The sequence below is a fragment of the Lissotriton helveticus genome, chromosome 1_1 (genome assembly GCF_964261635.1).
Source record: "Lissotriton helveticus chromosome 1_1, aLisHel1.1, whole genome shotgun sequence".
NCBI classification, from domain to species: Eukaryota; Metazoa; Chordata; class Amphibia; order Caudata; family Salamandridae; genus Lissotriton; species Lissotriton helveticus.
In genome coordinates, this window is record NC_136057.1 from 1,979,108,167 (window position 1) to 1,979,125,556 (window position 17,390).

Sequence of the window (17,390 nt, forward strand, 5' to 3'; positions counted from 1 at the left end):
GTAAGTTGATTTTCAAAATTTTGCTCACCTTACAATTATGTGTTTGCCTTCTAGAGGGGAAGCTCAATAGAAGAATAGAATTTGAAGTCACACTAGGTGGGTTGATACATTGAGCCTACAGAAAGCGTATTTTTTTTGTCAAGTATTTTTTTGTCGCTAATAACTTTTTTCAATCAATATGTGTACTAGGTGTTAGCAGGTGATAGCATGTCAGTTTTTCGCTGTTGCAATGTTAACTTGGATGTCTTGTTTGAAAGCTAATCTTTGCATGCCTGTATAAAGCGTGACAGATCCGCATTCAATCTTTTGCCTATGTTTATTATTCCTCATAAATTCCCTATTACACTAATGAAGGATTTTGAATTCTTAAAATATTGTTCTGTCAATGACTGTGATAAAAAAATATTCAGTTAATGTGCATTAATATGTTATTTCTGCTAACGTGAATTATTAGACAAGGAACTTGGAAAAGCAGGGTTAAATGCATTACTTGATATTAACTACCCGCACATGCTACACAGGTTCCCTAAAGCCATGTGGTATCACAAAGACTATATTCCCTCTTTGAAATCAAATTATAATTTTTTTTAAAAGCAAGTGATTTTCAAATACCACAAATAAAAAGTAAATCAAAAGCCACAGAGCGAATGCAAAGGCACTGCTGCGTCGTTGAACTGGCCACCTCAGCACACCGGTCTCACAGGCAAGGGCACGCCTCGCTTTGGTTCATACGGAGTTGTCCTGGTAACCATTTTGATGCAGTCAATAATAGGGCAGACACTGAGGCACAGAGTGCAGCCTGTGCAATTGTCAGTAATGGTAGGCAGGTGGGTCTCCGGATCAAACTCTATAGCCTGCAAACAGAAATAAATGGCTTTGATGTCACTCTTGGAAAGGTCGAGAATTTCTTCATTTTATATTTCACATCATTTGTGTCAGAGCACTTAGCATTCCTTGGGCCATACTATTCAGCAGCTATAGCAACCACAGTTCAGCATCGGTGAAACAGCTCTGAATGCATACCCAAGGAAAGACATTTTTCTAACAGTGATTCATTAATTATAGTCACCTACACAGCATCATGGCTACAAATGGCCATTTTCATGGATATGGTATTTTTATATGTCTGCCATACACCTTTCATTTCTTGTGACTGCCTCTCGGATGCACATAATAATCTACTCCAATAGTAGTTAGAATAAAAATGGCATGCCTGTAGTTGTGATTCATTTATCTTTGGCAGATACGAGAAATGCAGTTGATCCATTGGCACATTAAATCATCTGACAAAACACACAATACACAGAGGATTTTGCATAATGTCGTGTTGGACTTGCCAAAAGTGAGAAAATGGGTTTCATGGTATTATTGTCACACTCTGAAAGGGCACAACAGTGATCAGATGCCTAGGTTTTTTTACCAGAGTGGTAGTGTTTAAGGATGTTTAAGTGCCTTTTTTCACACAGATCAATATTTCTTTCCTGTTGCTTATATCTTGACTTACCTTTTAGGCACCGAGTTATTTACTCACAAGTTTATGCCAAAGGTGCCTTGACACTACGCATAATGCAAAAGAAACTTTGTACTGAACACTCTGAGGCTGCATTACAGAAAGTACCCCAGGTGCGCAACGGGCAACTGCACCCATTTTTGTGCACCCCTGGGGCACTCTGGTATTACAGAATGGACCGCAGATGCTCGTGGGGCCCCTTCTGTAATAAAATTGTGCTGGTGCACATGTAGCTTTGAGTGTGACCCAATGCAAATGAGGGAATCACTGCAACTGTGCTGTGTTCTGGATGTGGGTGCAAAGGCAAAGAAGCTGTCAGGACACGCACTGAAAATTCATCACAAAAAGGTGGCGCTGAAAGTGCGTCCCCTGATGGCAGTCCTCTGGAGGGGGGAAAGAGAGTCTTGTGGATCCCACCACACATCCCTTTGCAGGCAGGTAGACTTACTCACTGCATTGCCAGTAAGGGAATCTCTCTCCCCTCTTCAAAGTGCAGGGACATTGCCACCCGCCCAGTGAAACATAAAGCAACTATGAAGCAGCTGTGTATTTCTTCAGTGTGCTACACCCATGGCAGCACAAGCTTGCAGCTGCCCTGTGGGAAGCACATTCACTGTAATAGGGCACACTTTCCCTGTCTGTACACGGAGAATCATTTTAAAGTGTAAAAAAAGGGGGGGACCCTATTGTTACCATACAATGGTTTGTTGTCTATATGCCACCATATAATCAAGAGATCCTTACAATATTCATCCACACCAATTTGACCATATATTAAAATAAACAGCAAAAAACCTTTTCATGCATTTATATCATTTATTTCCTTTTTGCAACAAATTATACTAAACAATTAAAGTGCCTATTTTAAAAGAAAATTTTTTATTTAAACATTGCTTATATACATGTGCATTATTCATGAAGTGATACAGTTGATACCAAAAACAGTTAAAAAACAAAGTTTATAGATAAACAAAGTGTCTGATTCAAAGTAGTTAAAAACAAGTTTGTCGCAAGTAAAAACCAAGTTGTCGACGCAGCGTTTCGGTATTTAAAAATTGACACCTTCTTCAGGACAGGGTTCTATTTAATAAAGAAAACATGAAATTAGACTCCATTATTGTTTGACACCTTATTAACATATTTCAACATCTCACTATACTATTGGTACACAACATCATTTGTTTAGCTCTACTAATTAGCTCATATTCCATACACATTTTTACAGGCACATTCTTTTGGGTGGTTTTATGGATCCTTGAATTATATGGGGTCAGTCAACATATATACATCGTCTCAAGATTACTTCAAGAGAGAAAGAATAGAGTTTCCTGAATCTATACAGGGCGTAGGGCAATTTATACATTTATTTCCCCATTCGCATACCTTATTAGCTTGAAGCGTTTTACTTAGCATTCAGCTCTGGAAATCTGTTTTCAATTCAAGAGATTATCCAATCGTTATTCAAGATGCTTATATCTTCATTTAGTTGAGCATCTTTGGCACAAGGATCCTCTCTGTGGATTGGATCATTCATTATATTTAGATCATTATTCTAAATGTTTATATACTTTCTTCAGCTACCATGATGAGGTATGCATACAAGGTCCATTCATTTTACCTTTTGTTTGGAGAGATCTAACTTCTGCCGTGGAGGACAAGGGGGCCACCGTAATTTAAGGTTGGATCTATGTTCACCCTGTGGTCTATGTTTTTCCAAAAAGAATTTCAAAGAAAGGAAGGAAGAGAGGAAAAGAACCCATCAGTTTATTCTCTTTTTTTCTTTTCAATCTCCCAACTATACTGTATCTTAACTTTTCTTGTTGAAAGACACTTACCCTTGCCATCGGGGGTTATGTTTTCAAGGCTGCACGTGACTGGATTAACACTGTGTCCCTTGCTTTTGGCGGTATTCCTCAATTTACCGTTTCTGAAATAAATCAGGTTTTTACATTATTTTACATGACCTAGGTTCTGTTTAGTATAAATGTTCCGGTCACTTTAAATGTCTATGGTTTGTTTGTAGCTCAATGTTTTAGGCATCCGTTTATTATCCTTTCCCCGTGTCTCCGTTGAGTTTCACAGGTTTATGGGAGTTTAATTAAAATATTCACTCCATTTTTCGCCCGCTATAGCTTTGCTTAAACAACATTCTATTTGCCCTTTCAAATAATGCCACTGCTAACCGGGTAGCGTCTTTTCAATGGCATGCTCGATGTAACTAAGGCATCACTCGTGAGACCTACTTTACTTTTGCTAATGCCGGGTGGACCTCAGCGGCTGCTAGCTGTTATACCTCGTTGCCTCACGCATTCTCGCTCTTTCAATATTAAGTGCGGGAGCCGCCTGGTAAAACAAAGGTAAGAACGACTACCAGGCGGCTCCCGCACTTAATATTGAAAGAGCGAGAATGCGTGAGGCAACGAGGTATAACAGCTAGCAGCCGCTGAGGTCCACCCGGCATTAGCAAAAGTAAAGTAGGTCTCACGAGTGATGCCTTAGTTACATCGAGCATGCCATTGAAAAGACGCTACCCGGTTAGCAGTGGCATTATTTGAAAGGGCAAATAGAATGTTGTTTAAGCAAAGCTATAGCGGGCGAAAAATGGAGTGAATATTTTAATTAAACTCCCATAAACCTGTGAAACTCAACGGAGACACGGGGAAAGGATAATAAACGGATGCCTAAAACATTGAGCTACAAACAAACCATAGACATTTAAAGTGACCGGAACATTTATACTAAACAGAACCTAGGTCATGTAAAATAATGTAAAAACCTGATTTATTTCAGAAACGGTAAATTGAGGAATACCGCCAAAAGCAAGGGACACAGTGTTAATCCAGTCACGTGCAGCCTTGAAAACATAACCCCCGATGGCAAGGGTAAGTGTCTTTCAACAAGAAAAGTTAAGATACAGTATAGTTGGGAGATTGAAAAGAAAAAAAGAGAATAAACTGATGGGTTCTTTTCCTCTCTTCCTTCCTTTCTTTGAAATTCTTTTTGGAAAAACATAGACCACAGGGTGAACATAGATCCAACCTTAAATTACGGTGGCCCCCTTGTCCTCCACGGCAGAAGTTAGATCTCTCCAAACAAAAGGTAAAATGAATGGACCTTGTATGCATACCTCATCATGGTAGCTGAAGAAAGTATATAAACATTTAGAATAATGATCTAAATATAATGAATGATCCAATCCACAGAGAGGATCCTTGTGCCAAAGATGCTCAACTAAATGAAGATATAAGCATCTTGAATAACGATTGGATAATCTCTTGAATTGAAAACAGATTTCCAGAGCTGAATGCTAAGTAAAACGCTTCAAGCTAATAAGGTATGCGAATGGGGAAATAAATGTATAAATTGCCCTACGCCCTGTATAGATTCAGGAAACTCTATTCTTTCTCTCTTGAAGTAATCTTGAGACGATGTATATATGTTGACTGACCCCATATAATTCAAGGATCCATAAAACCACCCAAAAGAATGTGCCTGTAAAAATGTGTATGGAATATGAGCTAATTAGTAGAGCTAAACAAATGATGTTGTGTACCAATAGTATAGTGAGATGTTGAAATATGTTAATAAGGTGTCAAACAATAATGGAGTCTAATTTCATGTTTTCTTTATTAAATAGAACCCTGTCCTGAAGAAGGTGTCAATTTTTAAATACCGAAACGCTGCGTCGACAACTTGGTTTTTACTTGCGACAAACTTGTTTTTAACTACTTTGAATCAGACACTTTGTTTATCTATAAACTTTGTTTTTTAACTGTTTTTGGTATCAACTGTATCACTTCATGAATAATGCACATGTATATAAGCAATGTTTAAATAAAAAAATTTCTTTTAAAATAGGCACTTTAATTGTTTAGTATAATTTGTTGCAAAAAGGAAATAAATGATATAAATGCATGAAAAGGTTTTTTGCTGTTTATTTTAATATATGGTCAAATTGGTGTGGATGAATATTGTAAGGATCTCTTGATTATATGGTGGCATATAGACAACAAACCATTGTATGGTAACAATAGGGTCCCCCCCTTTTTTTATACTGAATACTCCTTGTCCCTAAACAGATTTGTGAGGAGACCTCCCTTTTTTTTCATCATCATTTTAAAGTGTGCCATGCCACAAACAGGAAAAGTGCGCCCTATAGTAATAGGGCTCTTGGTTATCACTAAATTGTATATCCGGCCCACTTTATCTGGAACTTGTTACTGCTGGAATCAAGATTCTCCCCTCGTTGACAATATAAAGCCTACTGAAACCTTCAACTGACTCTGCGGCAGTTCAACCCCGTCTAGTCAATGTACAACAAGAGGTTCAAAAGCTCAAAACTGAAAAGTCACACAGAGTCATGGACCACATGTTGGGGCACAGCAATGTCATGTTCCAGAGGCCTCATACATTAATCAACGATTCGGGAAAGTGCTGAAAACATTGTTATTGGAAAACTATTAGGCTCCTTGCATGTTCTTCATATAATATGTCGGGGTTCCCCCACCAAGGTTGAAGGAACAAGCCTTCTGCATGCTCCTCTCTCTGCATGTATTATTAAACCAACTTAATGTACCATCCCTACAACATCCTCATGGACCTTGTGGACTAATTTCCACAACCAATGATTGCCAGAATCACTGTATAGTAAAACAGCATCAATTGAGTCACCATCTTGGGTTAGTGTCAAATCCTTAGCATGATCATGCTGATGCTACTGTAAGTGCATCACATACATGTAAAAAAAAGAATTAAACTCTAAAAAAACGAAATAGCATTAAGATGACCTTTGGATCTATGCATACTTGTGTACAGTGAGGATGAAACAGTGAATGACAGAGGATTGAAAAAATTGGTGGGAACTGAACAGGGGGCGTAAGAATGTGGATCCATCTTCATGTGAGTTTTTGTCTCCCGATTTATGTTGTAGTAATAAAATGTGTGAGTTATTTATAAAGGGATACAGACATTACATTATGTAGGAATCAAAGTCTGCATAGTGATCTGTGAGTGAACTTGCTCTTCTTCAGTCTCTCTTATGTTTGGAATCCTCACATAAATTAATATAATTGGGCTCCCCTCTGTAGTTTCTGCCTCTGTGGTAAGAAATCAGTGTTTCCTTCAGGCGTGAAGTTACGTGTTTCATTGAACTTTCCAAGTATTCATAGACCAATAATTTCAGCTGTTCCATTGGGCTCTGTGGGTTTTAAATGGGCTGAAAGCTGTTTAAATCTAGTTGGCCAATGTTAGGAGTGTGTATTAGTTGTGTTTGATGTGTTTTTGTGTCACACTATCCTCTCAAGAAAGACATTCACAATAATATGCAATGTTGGAGCATGAAGAGAAAGTGGTTTTATTGGTGGGTAGGCTGACCAATTAATATTAGTGATACAAAGTTGGAAGTAAAATCAAGATAGGTATGTAAAGATACAGTTAGGTACCTTCACACACAGAAACTTCCATTGAATTCATCACCTTGTTCGCCATTGAATCCAAACCCTTGTCTTCCTGGGAGACCTAAACTTCCACCTGAACAACTCCACTGACACCAACTCCACGGACCTCGTAGACAGATTGGACAACAGTGGCCTTAAGCAGTTGGTCACAGACCCCATGAACAAAGCACGACACATGCTAGACTCCATCTTCACGTCCAGCAACAGAATCATATACTGACACACCTCAGAACTCACCTGATCAGACCACTCCATCATACACTTCACCCCTGCCGGACCTTCCTGCACCACCCCAACTACCGCAGCGCCCCCTTCCTCAGCTGGGCCAAGGTCACTCAGCAACCATGGACTGATGCCCTCAGCACCACGAAGCCTAACATCACCACCAACTTGGATCAGGCAGTATAGAAATTCAACAACTGGAACACCGGCATTGCCAACTTAGTTACACCAACCAAACCAGCCAAAATGCACAGACAAACCAGCTGGTATACATTGGGAAAAAGTCTATAGATAAGTCAAAAAATAACACGTTAAGAAAATTAAATGGCAAACACATATACTAGGTGACAGCAACTGATTGCTCAATGATTGTTTCTCAAAGCTGATATAACATGTGACAGAAACAATTAAATAGAAAATATTTATATATATCAATTTTATTAAATCATTTTTGTTTTTTGTTTTTTTAAACTTTTTCTTTTTTATAAATTAATAGAAAATATAGTAATACCTGATAAATTTATATATAATAATAGTGTTCTGACTAATGATAATACAGCTGGTAATTATATATACATGACAGTGAATTAAAAACACTAACAAAATACAACAACAACAGTAGACATGAGGTGATAGAGGCACTGCGGTAGAATAAAAACTACGCGCGTTTCGGCATGTAGGCCTTCATCAAGTTACCGTCTAATGCAAAAATAGGCGTAAAAGGATATGATCCATGGAAAGTAGATAGATTATATGATGTAAGGGTAATGACTTTGTCTCGATAGTTAGGGAGCGACTGCGTACCAGAGCGATGTCACGTATATGTGAGGCACAGCTAGCCGATATCAATGGGAGGAGATGAACGAGGAGAATGGAATGACGAATGGCAGTTCAGATGATACTGTGATGGGTTCGCGTGGATTAAAGATGGAACTATAAACCAACACTTGAGGGCGCTCAACAAGAGTAAAGATAATCCCTGGCAATGATATTCTGCACGGAATGGAAGAGGATACTCCACCGTCGAAATGCTTAAAGATGAGTCAGCGAATATAAGGTCATGATGGCCGTAGATAATGAGGTCTGAGGGAAGTCCTCAAGCGTTCTAGGAAGGAAATCTGGAAACTGCAAAAAAGATGTCGACGGCTATCCTAGCCTGAAGATAATGACTACAGCTGCTAGAACAAAGCCACAAAAAAGAAGGCCCTGACCCACCAGATCGAGACCAGCGCCAACCATGTCAAGGAACTCTTCACCATCATCCAAGAGTTCACCTGCCCGTCAGCTACCTAAAACTCAATCCTCTCCTCACAGGAACTCTGAGACACTCTAGCTGACCACTTCCACAACAAAATATAAACCATCTATAGAAACTTCGATCTCCAACCCTTCGACATCCTGAGTATTCCATCCACCACCACTAATGATCAACCGCTCACCACATGGGAACAACTCAGCACACCATACACAACCACTCTTATGAACTCATCTACATGGGGCCACCTGCTGTCCCCTGCCCCCACCGGATTTTTAACCTCGGAAGGACAAGATAGCTGCCAGCTCACCACCATCCTCAATGTCTCGATAACCACAGCCACCAATGCCATTTCCGCAAAACATGCAAAGGTGAAATTACTCCTCAAGAAACCCTTGGCAGAGACCAGCGAGCTTCAGAACTACCATCTCATCTAACTGCTCCCCTTCCCTGCCAAAGTCCTGGAGAAGACCATCAACCTCCAACTTACCGAACACATTGAGAGATTGGAATCGCAGATGACATTCTCAGATGAATGGCATCCTTTCTCATGGGTTGCACACAGAGAGTCCACCTCTTTCCCTTCACCTCACAAGCCAAGCACACCATCTGCCACATCCCCCAAGGCTCATCACTCAGCCCAACCATCTTCAAGGTCTACCTTACACTGCTCACAGACATCGTTAGGTCACACAACATCAATATCAACTCCTACGCTGATGACACTCAGTTCATCCTCTTGCTCTCAGTGGACCCCACCTCAATGAAGACCAACTTCCACAACTGTATGAAGAACATCTCAGCCTAGATGAAAGACAACGGCCTGAGGCTCAACATGGACAAAACGTACGTTCTGATCTTCGACAGACACATCGCCTTCTTGAAAGACTCCTGGTGGCCATCAGAAATTGGACCCACCCATATGCCAAACACCATGCCCACAACCTCACCATCATCCTCAACAGTGAACTCTCCAACGAACGTCTGGTCAACACTGTCTTCTCTGCATGCTTCTAAACACTCCATGTGCTCTGCAAAGTTTCAAGTGACTCCCCATCAGCATCAGAAAGACAGTGATGCAGACCCTCATCACCAGCTGACTGGACTACGGCAACACACTCTTTGCATGTACCATCAACAAATTCATGCAAAGACTCCAGACGATCATGAACACAGCTGCTAGACTAATGGTCAACCTGCCCAAGAGAACCCACATAACCCAGCACATGAAGGACCTCCACTGGCTTCCAGTCTAGAAGAGATGTCAATTCAAACTCCTGGCCCACGCCTATAAATCCCTCCAAGACCAAGGACCGCCTACATGAACCACCGTCTGCACTTCCACTGACCTCCCAGGAACCTTGGCTTCGCACATCTTACCCTCAAACAAATACCTCTCATATGCCGCTGCCACTAAAGGGATGCTCCTTCTCTCATATCGCTGCCTAAGCCTGGAACGTCCTCCATCTACACTTCTGCACTGCATCCTCGCTGATCCACTTAAGGAAGGGGCTCAAGAACTAGCTCTTCAAATGATACCTGCAGCAAGCGCCAGGATACCTTTTCTGGTGACAAGCAGCGCTATTGAATTATGACTTAATTGACGACCCCTGACCCACCTGGTAGGTCGCTCCCCCCTCCACGCAGCTCCGCCTGTGTGCTCCTGCCCCATGTGCCGCTGCTGACGAAGTTGCAGGCCGTAAGTCTATTCATCTTCTGCCTGACTGTATTGCCGTATTTCTCAATGTGGTATCAGTGACTGCTGTTGTCTTCTTCCCCCGCTGTGGCCCCTGCCCGTTTTCTTCCTCCTGTACCCCTCACTGCCCCCGTGCCTCCCTCCCCGTTTTGCCTTCTGTACCCCACTTTTTTGTTGATTCTGTGCCCCTTGCCACTCGTTTCCCCCTCTTTTTTGTGCCCCTTTTGCCTTCTGCATCACTCGTTTTTTGCTATTTCTGTGCCCCTTGCCACTCGTTTAACCCTCGTTTTTGTGCCCCATTTGCCATGTTACCACCACTGCGGTTGGTCTTTATTGCCAATTGTTGTTGCCAGCTGTATTTCCTTTTTGTTTACTGTGTGCTTTTGCCCCGCTATTCTGTGTGACCCATTACCCTCGTCCCTCTGTGCCCCCTTTTTTGCCTTCTGCACCCACGTTCCACCCCTACTTCCCGCCGCTGCATCCCCTGCAGCCCCACCCCCCTAGTGCCCATTCGCCACCCTGCTCCTGCCTCCCAGCTGCTCCTCCCTCCCACATCCCCTCATATGTAGGCCGTGCAGCGGCCGCGCAGCAGGTGCGTGCAGTGGGCGCGCCGCTGGCGCACTGAAGGTGCACCAAAGGCAAGCCTGTCTGCGCCCGTCTGCTCCTGGACCGCGCCCAGCCCTAGAACCCCTGGCCCCCACCGAAACCAAGAAACCCGACGGAGATACGACACCACCACCCTCCACACACTCAACACCGGCCGACCATCTGCCTGATACCAAGCCACCCCCTAGCGCACCCACGGACCCTTCTCCTGCCAAGTCTGCAAATTCACCTGCATCCGAACCTGTACCCCACCGCCCGGACCAGGCAACAATAACAACCACCTCAAATGCATCCTGATCAACACCCACTCCGTCCACAAGCACGCTGTCGAACTCTGGGACCTCCTCGACTCAACAGCACCAGACGTCGCCTTCCTCAAAGAAACCTGGATAAATGCCTCCTCAGCCCGCGACATCGCCATAGCCATCTCGGACGGCTACAAGATCACTCGAAAGGACCGCGTCAACCAAACCGTAGGAGGAATCGCCATCATCCACAGGAACACCATCGGCGTCACGACCAACTCCGAAGATGCCCTCACCACTGCCGAACACCTACACTTCCAGATCCACACCCCAAGATCACCCTGAGAGGAACCCTCATCTACAGACCCCCGGGCCAACGCACACAATTCAGTGAAGCCATCGCCGACTTCATCAGCCCACATGCCCTCGCCTCATCAGACTACATCCTCCTAGGGGACCTGAACTTCCACCTGGAGAACAATCACGACAACAACATCACCACCCTGCTCGACAACCTCGCCAAACTCAGACTCAAGCAACTGGTGAACACCCCCACCCACTACGCCGGCCACACGCTCGACCCCATCTTCTCTGCCAGCAGCCACGTCGCCTTTAGCCACTCCACCGGACTACACTGGACTGACCACAGCTGCATCCACTTCACCTATAAAAAGATCACATCCAACCACCGCCCGCAACAGATCCCCCGCAGATACTGGAGCAAAGTCACCACAGACCAGCTAACCACATGACTGAGCCAGAACCCACCAATCAACACTGCGGACACCACCGACGCAGTCTGCAACCTCACACAGTGGATCATCAACTGCGCAGACGCCCTTGCACTACTGAAAAACCCTCCAGGCACGCCCGGCAACAGAAAAACCACATGGTTCACCGATGACATCAAAGAACCGAAGAAATCCTGCCGAACCCTCGAGAAAACCTGGCGCTGCGAACAGACGACAGAAAACCTGAGAGCCCTCAAGAATGCCACTCGCAAACACCACCAGCTGATCCGCAACACCAAAAAGACATAGTTCAAAGAGCGGCTGGACAACAACATACATAACAGCAAGGAACTCTTCAGCATCGTAAAAGAGCTCTTCAACCCCAGCGCCAGCAGCAACAACATCACGCCATCGCAAGACCTTTGCAACTCCCTCGCCACGTTCTTTCACCGCAAGATCGTCGACATACACGACAGCTTCAGCGCCCAGGCTCTACCCCCATCCACCGAACCAACGCCCCCCACAACCACCCTCAGCGCTTGGACTCCCATCAGCACGGAAGACACCGCCCACGCTATGAACACCATCCACTCCGGCTCTCCTTCCGACCCATGCCCTCACCACATCTTCAACAAAGCCGACATCATCATCGCATGCCACCTACGGAACGTTATAAACAACTCCCTTGCGTCCGCCACCTTCCCAGAGAGCTGGACGCACACAGAGATCAACGCCCTACTAAAAAAAACCACAGCGGACCCTAAAGTCCTCAAGAACTTCCGCCCGATCTCTCTTCTTTCCTTCCCTGCAGATGTTATCGATAAGATCGTCAATAAACAGCTGACCACATTCCTCGAGGCCAATGGCTCCCTCGACCCATCCCAGTCTGGATTTCGAGCCAACCACAGCACCGAGACCGCCCTCATCGCAGCCACCGACAACATCAGAACCCTGCTTGACAACGGGGAAACAACCACCCTCATCCTCCTAGACCTCTCAGCAGCCTTTGATACAGTCTGCCATCACACCCTAATAACCCCCCTCCACAACGCCGGGATCCAAGGTAAAGCCCTGGATCACCTAGTTCCTCTCCGACAGAACCCAGAGAGTCCGCCTCCCTCCCTTCTGCTCTGCAGCCCCCGAGATCATCTGTGGCGTACCCCAAGGCTCATCACTCAACCCAACCCTCGTCAATATCTGCTGCTTCTCTGCTCCTTCAGTTGCGACATGCTCCATCATGGTTCGGCTTTTAGTCTGAAGCGCCAGGATACCCGCGGGGTGACAGTATGCGCTATATAAGTTCAAAAATCAATCAATCAAAAAAACAATCAATCTACATGAGCTCCCTCGCCGCCATTGCACGCAAACACAACCTCAACATCATCTCATACGCCGACGACACCCAGCTAATACTCTCCCTCACCAAAGACCCAGCCACCGCCAAACTCAACCTCCAGGAAGGAATGAAAAACGTCGCTGAATAGATGAAACTTAGCCATTTGAAACTGAACTCAGACAAGACGGAGGTCCTCATCCTCGGACCATCCCCATCCACCTGGGACGACTCCTGGTGGCCCACAGCACTGGGCACCACACCGACACCCACTGACCACGCACGCAACCTGGGATTCGTCCTGGACTCCTCTCTCACGATGACCAAGCAAGTCAACGCCATCTCATCCTCATGTTTCAACACCCTGTGCATGCTCCGTAAGATCTTCCGGTGGATCCCTACTGGAACTAGAAAGACGGTCACCCAAGCCCTCGTCACCAGCCGACTAGACTACAGGAACGCCCCATTCGCAGGAACCACAGTCAAACTTCAGAAAAGACTCCAGCGCATACAGAATGCATCCGCACGACGCATCCTCGACATCCTTCGCCATCCATCGCCACAGCAACATATCAGCCCACCTGAGAGACCTGCACTGGCTCCCTGTCAGCAAAAGGATCACGTTCAGGCTCCTCACCCATGCACACAAAGCGCTCCATGACATAGGCACCGAATACCTCAACAACCGCCTCACGTTCCACACTCCAACCCGCAAACTCTGCTCCACCAGCCACGCCTTCGTCACCATCCCACGGATCCGCAGAACCACCACCGGAGGAAGATCATTCTCCTACCTGGCAGCCAAGACGTGGAACTCCCTCCCCGCCCACCTACTATTGACCCAGGACCACCTCACCTTCAGTAAACACCTCAAGACCTGGCTCTTTGAGCAGTAGGAGCACCCCCCCCCCTCCCTTCAGCACATTGAGACCCTCACGGGTGAGTAGCACGCTCTATAAATGTATTGATTGAATGATTGATTGATTGATTGACAATGATAGTATTTTTTCATAGTGTAGTTTGGGGTGTGGCTGGCATTCTCGATGATCATCGGTTGTTTCAACATGGAATGTGACTGCCTCAGTGTCAGTTAGTTCTTAAGGTTAAAGGTAAGTTTTTACTTGCCTGTGAAAGTATGTTTAATAAGTTGGTGGTTATGTAGTTTGAAGAGATGTCGTATATAATAAGGATACTGTTTATGTCGATGAGCACCTGAATTTGGTCAAGTTAACAACATGCTCTTGTTGTGTGCATCTATCATTCACTACACTGACTGTTTACTGCTTCAGGAACAGAAGCACTGTATGGTTTTTGATGTTATCATCATTGTAGTTTGTAAAAGAGGCACCATGCTCAGCCTATTGGGCAGGTTTGGCATGGTGTTTAGCGTGAAAGATGAGGGAGAAATCTCTATATATATAGTCCTCTGTGAGAGACAGGGCACGGTTTAGCTCAATTGTCAGAGAGTTTGTGACTTGTGTGTTTAAAACATCAAGCTAAATTATAAATACCAAAACAGCAATGCCAAACCGTAGAGTAGTGCAAGGGGAAATGTCAGCTACATTCATTCAGACAGTAGGCAGGTTTTGTCAATGTAACAATGTCCCTCTCTGGGCTAAGGGCTATAGTTGAGGCAAATGCTAATAACAGTCAAAAGCATCTAGGTGTGACCAGAAATTCCCTCTGCATATTTATTTAACATTCAATAACCTAATAGGTCCATCGGTTTATTTCTTTTCCCAATGGGTTTTTTATTCAATGCACCATCAACCAATCACTTTGTCAATCTCTTTCTACATTGAAACATTTCATGTATCATAAGAAAAACAGAGTATTGTGACAATTTTCTCATAGTAAACTTCAACCTACCTGGTAGCCAGAGTCATTGCAAACCATGTAACATTTTCCACAGCTTATGCACATTTCTTCGTCGATCAATGCAACAACTTGCTCTGGGATGCTGAGTTGACCAAAAGATCCAATGTATTGCAGAGCTCTTCCGATGACATCCTACAAATCAGATGGTGCATGACAATAAGTACAGTAAGAGATGCTATATAACAATTGAACAACTATATACACTTCCTCCCAGTCAACCATGTATTCAATTTAAGCATTTGAATTATTTATGCACACAATTGTCACTGCACTGGTGTGTTTAGAAAACAGTTCACCAACATATTTCAGTGCTTGCTAAGTAAACTTATCTTTATACACGACTCTGCAAAGAAAAGGCAAATTGAAAGACGCAATGTCAACTTGAACATAGACCAAGGCTGCAAACTGTTACTTTCATGAGAACCGGATCGACAGTCCACTGAAATGCATAAGAATTGTTTTTTTTCTCTAGTATGTGACAATTACATTGTGAATACAGGTGGAAATAAAGACTGAAGTATAAAACTTAAGGGGTTGGATTTTAAACAAAGAGCTGAAAGAAAATAATGGGCAATAAGCATGGTGTGATGATCACCTCCCTGTGCCTGTCCAATCAGATTTAGGAGTTTCATAAACTTGAAACATTAATGAATGGTACAAGCATACAGAAAGGTATAATTGAGGTAGCATTAGTTAGTTAGTTGGACAGGAGACGGAGATGCTGAAGTCCAGACCGGGATGCTGTCGGAGTGACGAGTGATGCTGAAGAAGAATCAAATGAATGAACCACTTAAGCAAATTAATTTAGTATACGATCGCAGAAGAATCTTGAGGAGGAAGAGAGTGTCAGAGAGGGGTGCCACGCAAGCGTCGGTGAAAGAGAAGTCGTCTGCCCTGTCCTGATTCCTGTCCTATTTCCAGTCCTGAAGTCTTTGTTCTCCAGACCTTTCCGGGGAGACCCTTTCCAATTCCTAGGCCTTGCAGTTGGTTTCCACACCATACTTGCTAATTATATCTATATCTGTATATGCGCTCATGTGCTTTTCTCTCTATCCTCTCCCTTTCATGCAGTAAGATTGCAAAGTATAATTAAATGCAAATTTGATTGACTATTTGAATCTTCCTTCCTGTGAGAGACACAGTTTGTTCTGTACTGTGAAAAAGGTTCCCATGAATTTTAATCTAAGATAATAATTTTAAAGACATCCCAACTCTGTGATCATTTCCAATGTATAAGTAAATTGAAATGTTATGTCATTTCATCATCAACTAGTTCCAACTAATGGTCGATTGACCAGAGGAAATAACTTTTGATCAGTGAAAGATTAGTTAGGGACTAAAGATAACTAATCTAAAGGATTACAAAAACATGACCCCAGAGGTTATTGCCTGTGTGTTGTGAATGAATTTATGGGCCCAGGTGAGTATGTGGTGTTAGATTACCTGTTGCTGGTAACCATCTGGATCAGTCTCTTATCTAAGTTTATTACACACAAATATTTGAGATACTTAATTGGGCATTTTAGTAAAGGTGTTAACAACTGAGGGAGATTTCAGAGGGCTGGTACGAATTATTGTTGCCTGTTCTGGTGAAAGGTACTTTGTGACCAGTTGCCCCGTTAGTGGTGCTTTCTTAAAAGGCTAATCACGGTAGTTTATTCTCTTTAAAATCTACTCTTCTCTGTCCTTCTTATCTAAGTATAAACAATTTTTGTCATCCAAAAAAGTCTCTTTAATTGCTCATTCATTACCTTTTAGTATTAAATCCAAGAACTCTGGGGCATATTATCAAGCCTGGGCGATAAAATTATCGCCGCTTTATCGGCTGAAAACGGCAGATGAAGCGGCGATAATGGGCTTGATAATGTGCTCTATGGAATTCCAATCGAAGCCCATGTTAGATGTGAAGACATCTAACATGGGCTTCGATTGGAATTCTATACAGCATATTATCAAGCCCATTATCGCCGCTTTATCGGCCGTTTTCGGCCGATAAAGCGGCGATAATGTTATCGCCCAGGCTTGATAATATGCCCCTTTATTTTTACACTTTCCCATTACACTTCTGTGTCTAATCATGTGTGGAATTTGGTTAATGAGCGATAATTACGGTCAAAACCCAAAGCATACTTTCATTTGACAGAATGATTTTCTTTTGTGGGTCCAGCTATTTAAATGGTATTAGAGCTCAGTCACAACTCACATCAAAACTGTCAACTTAACTTAATAGGTAGATTCCCTACGCTTGCATATTACATATAGCGATTGCTATTTTTCTACAACTTGTAGGTAGACACACTTACTTCTGTCCCCACATAGGTGACCCTTATACAGTGCATGCTATATGGTTAAGCACCATCTGTAGGGTTGAGAGAAGTCAGTTGTCAGAGCTTTTTACGGTCTAGCTCCACAGCACACCTGTCACCAGACAAATAAGTGAGAACAACCAGGACAGGAG

At 43.6% G+C, this 17,390-nt stretch overlaps 1 protein-coding gene and 2 long non-coding RNA genes across 3 annotated transcripts in view; 1 reads left to right on the forward strand and 2 right to left on the reverse strand.

Annotated features, from left to right (window-relative positions):
* Positions 1–300: 300 nt before the first annotated feature.
* Positions 301–17,390, reverse strand: part of DPYD (dihydropyrimidine dehydrogenase) — a 3,662,673-nt gene continuing 3,645,583 nt past the window's right edge. The window contains exons 22-23 of the mRNA XM_078644210.1: positions 14,924–15,064; positions 301–854 (exon numbers count right to left, since the gene is read on the reverse strand). Of these exons, the coding sequence (XP_078500336.1) occupies positions 684–854; positions 14,924–15,064 (312 nt within the window). The 3' untranslated portion in view covers positions 301–683. The remainder of the gene's footprint in view (positions 855–14,923; positions 15,065–17,390) is intronic.
* LOC144776074 (uncharacterized) lies at positions 2,478–3,438 on the reverse strand. Its single transcript, XR_013600575.1, has 4 exons — positions 3,346–3,438; positions 3,129–3,213; positions 2,894–3,024; positions 2,478–2,590 (listed from the first exon to the last, which is right to left on the reverse strand). It is a non-coding gene; the product is annotated as an uncharacterized LOC144776074 (long non-coding RNA).
* LOC144776085 (uncharacterized) lies at positions 4,300–5,260 on the forward strand. The gene is made up of 4 exons (XR_013600576.1): positions 4,300–4,392; positions 4,525–4,609; positions 4,714–4,844; positions 5,148–5,260. It is a non-coding gene; the product is annotated as an uncharacterized LOC144776085 (long non-coding RNA).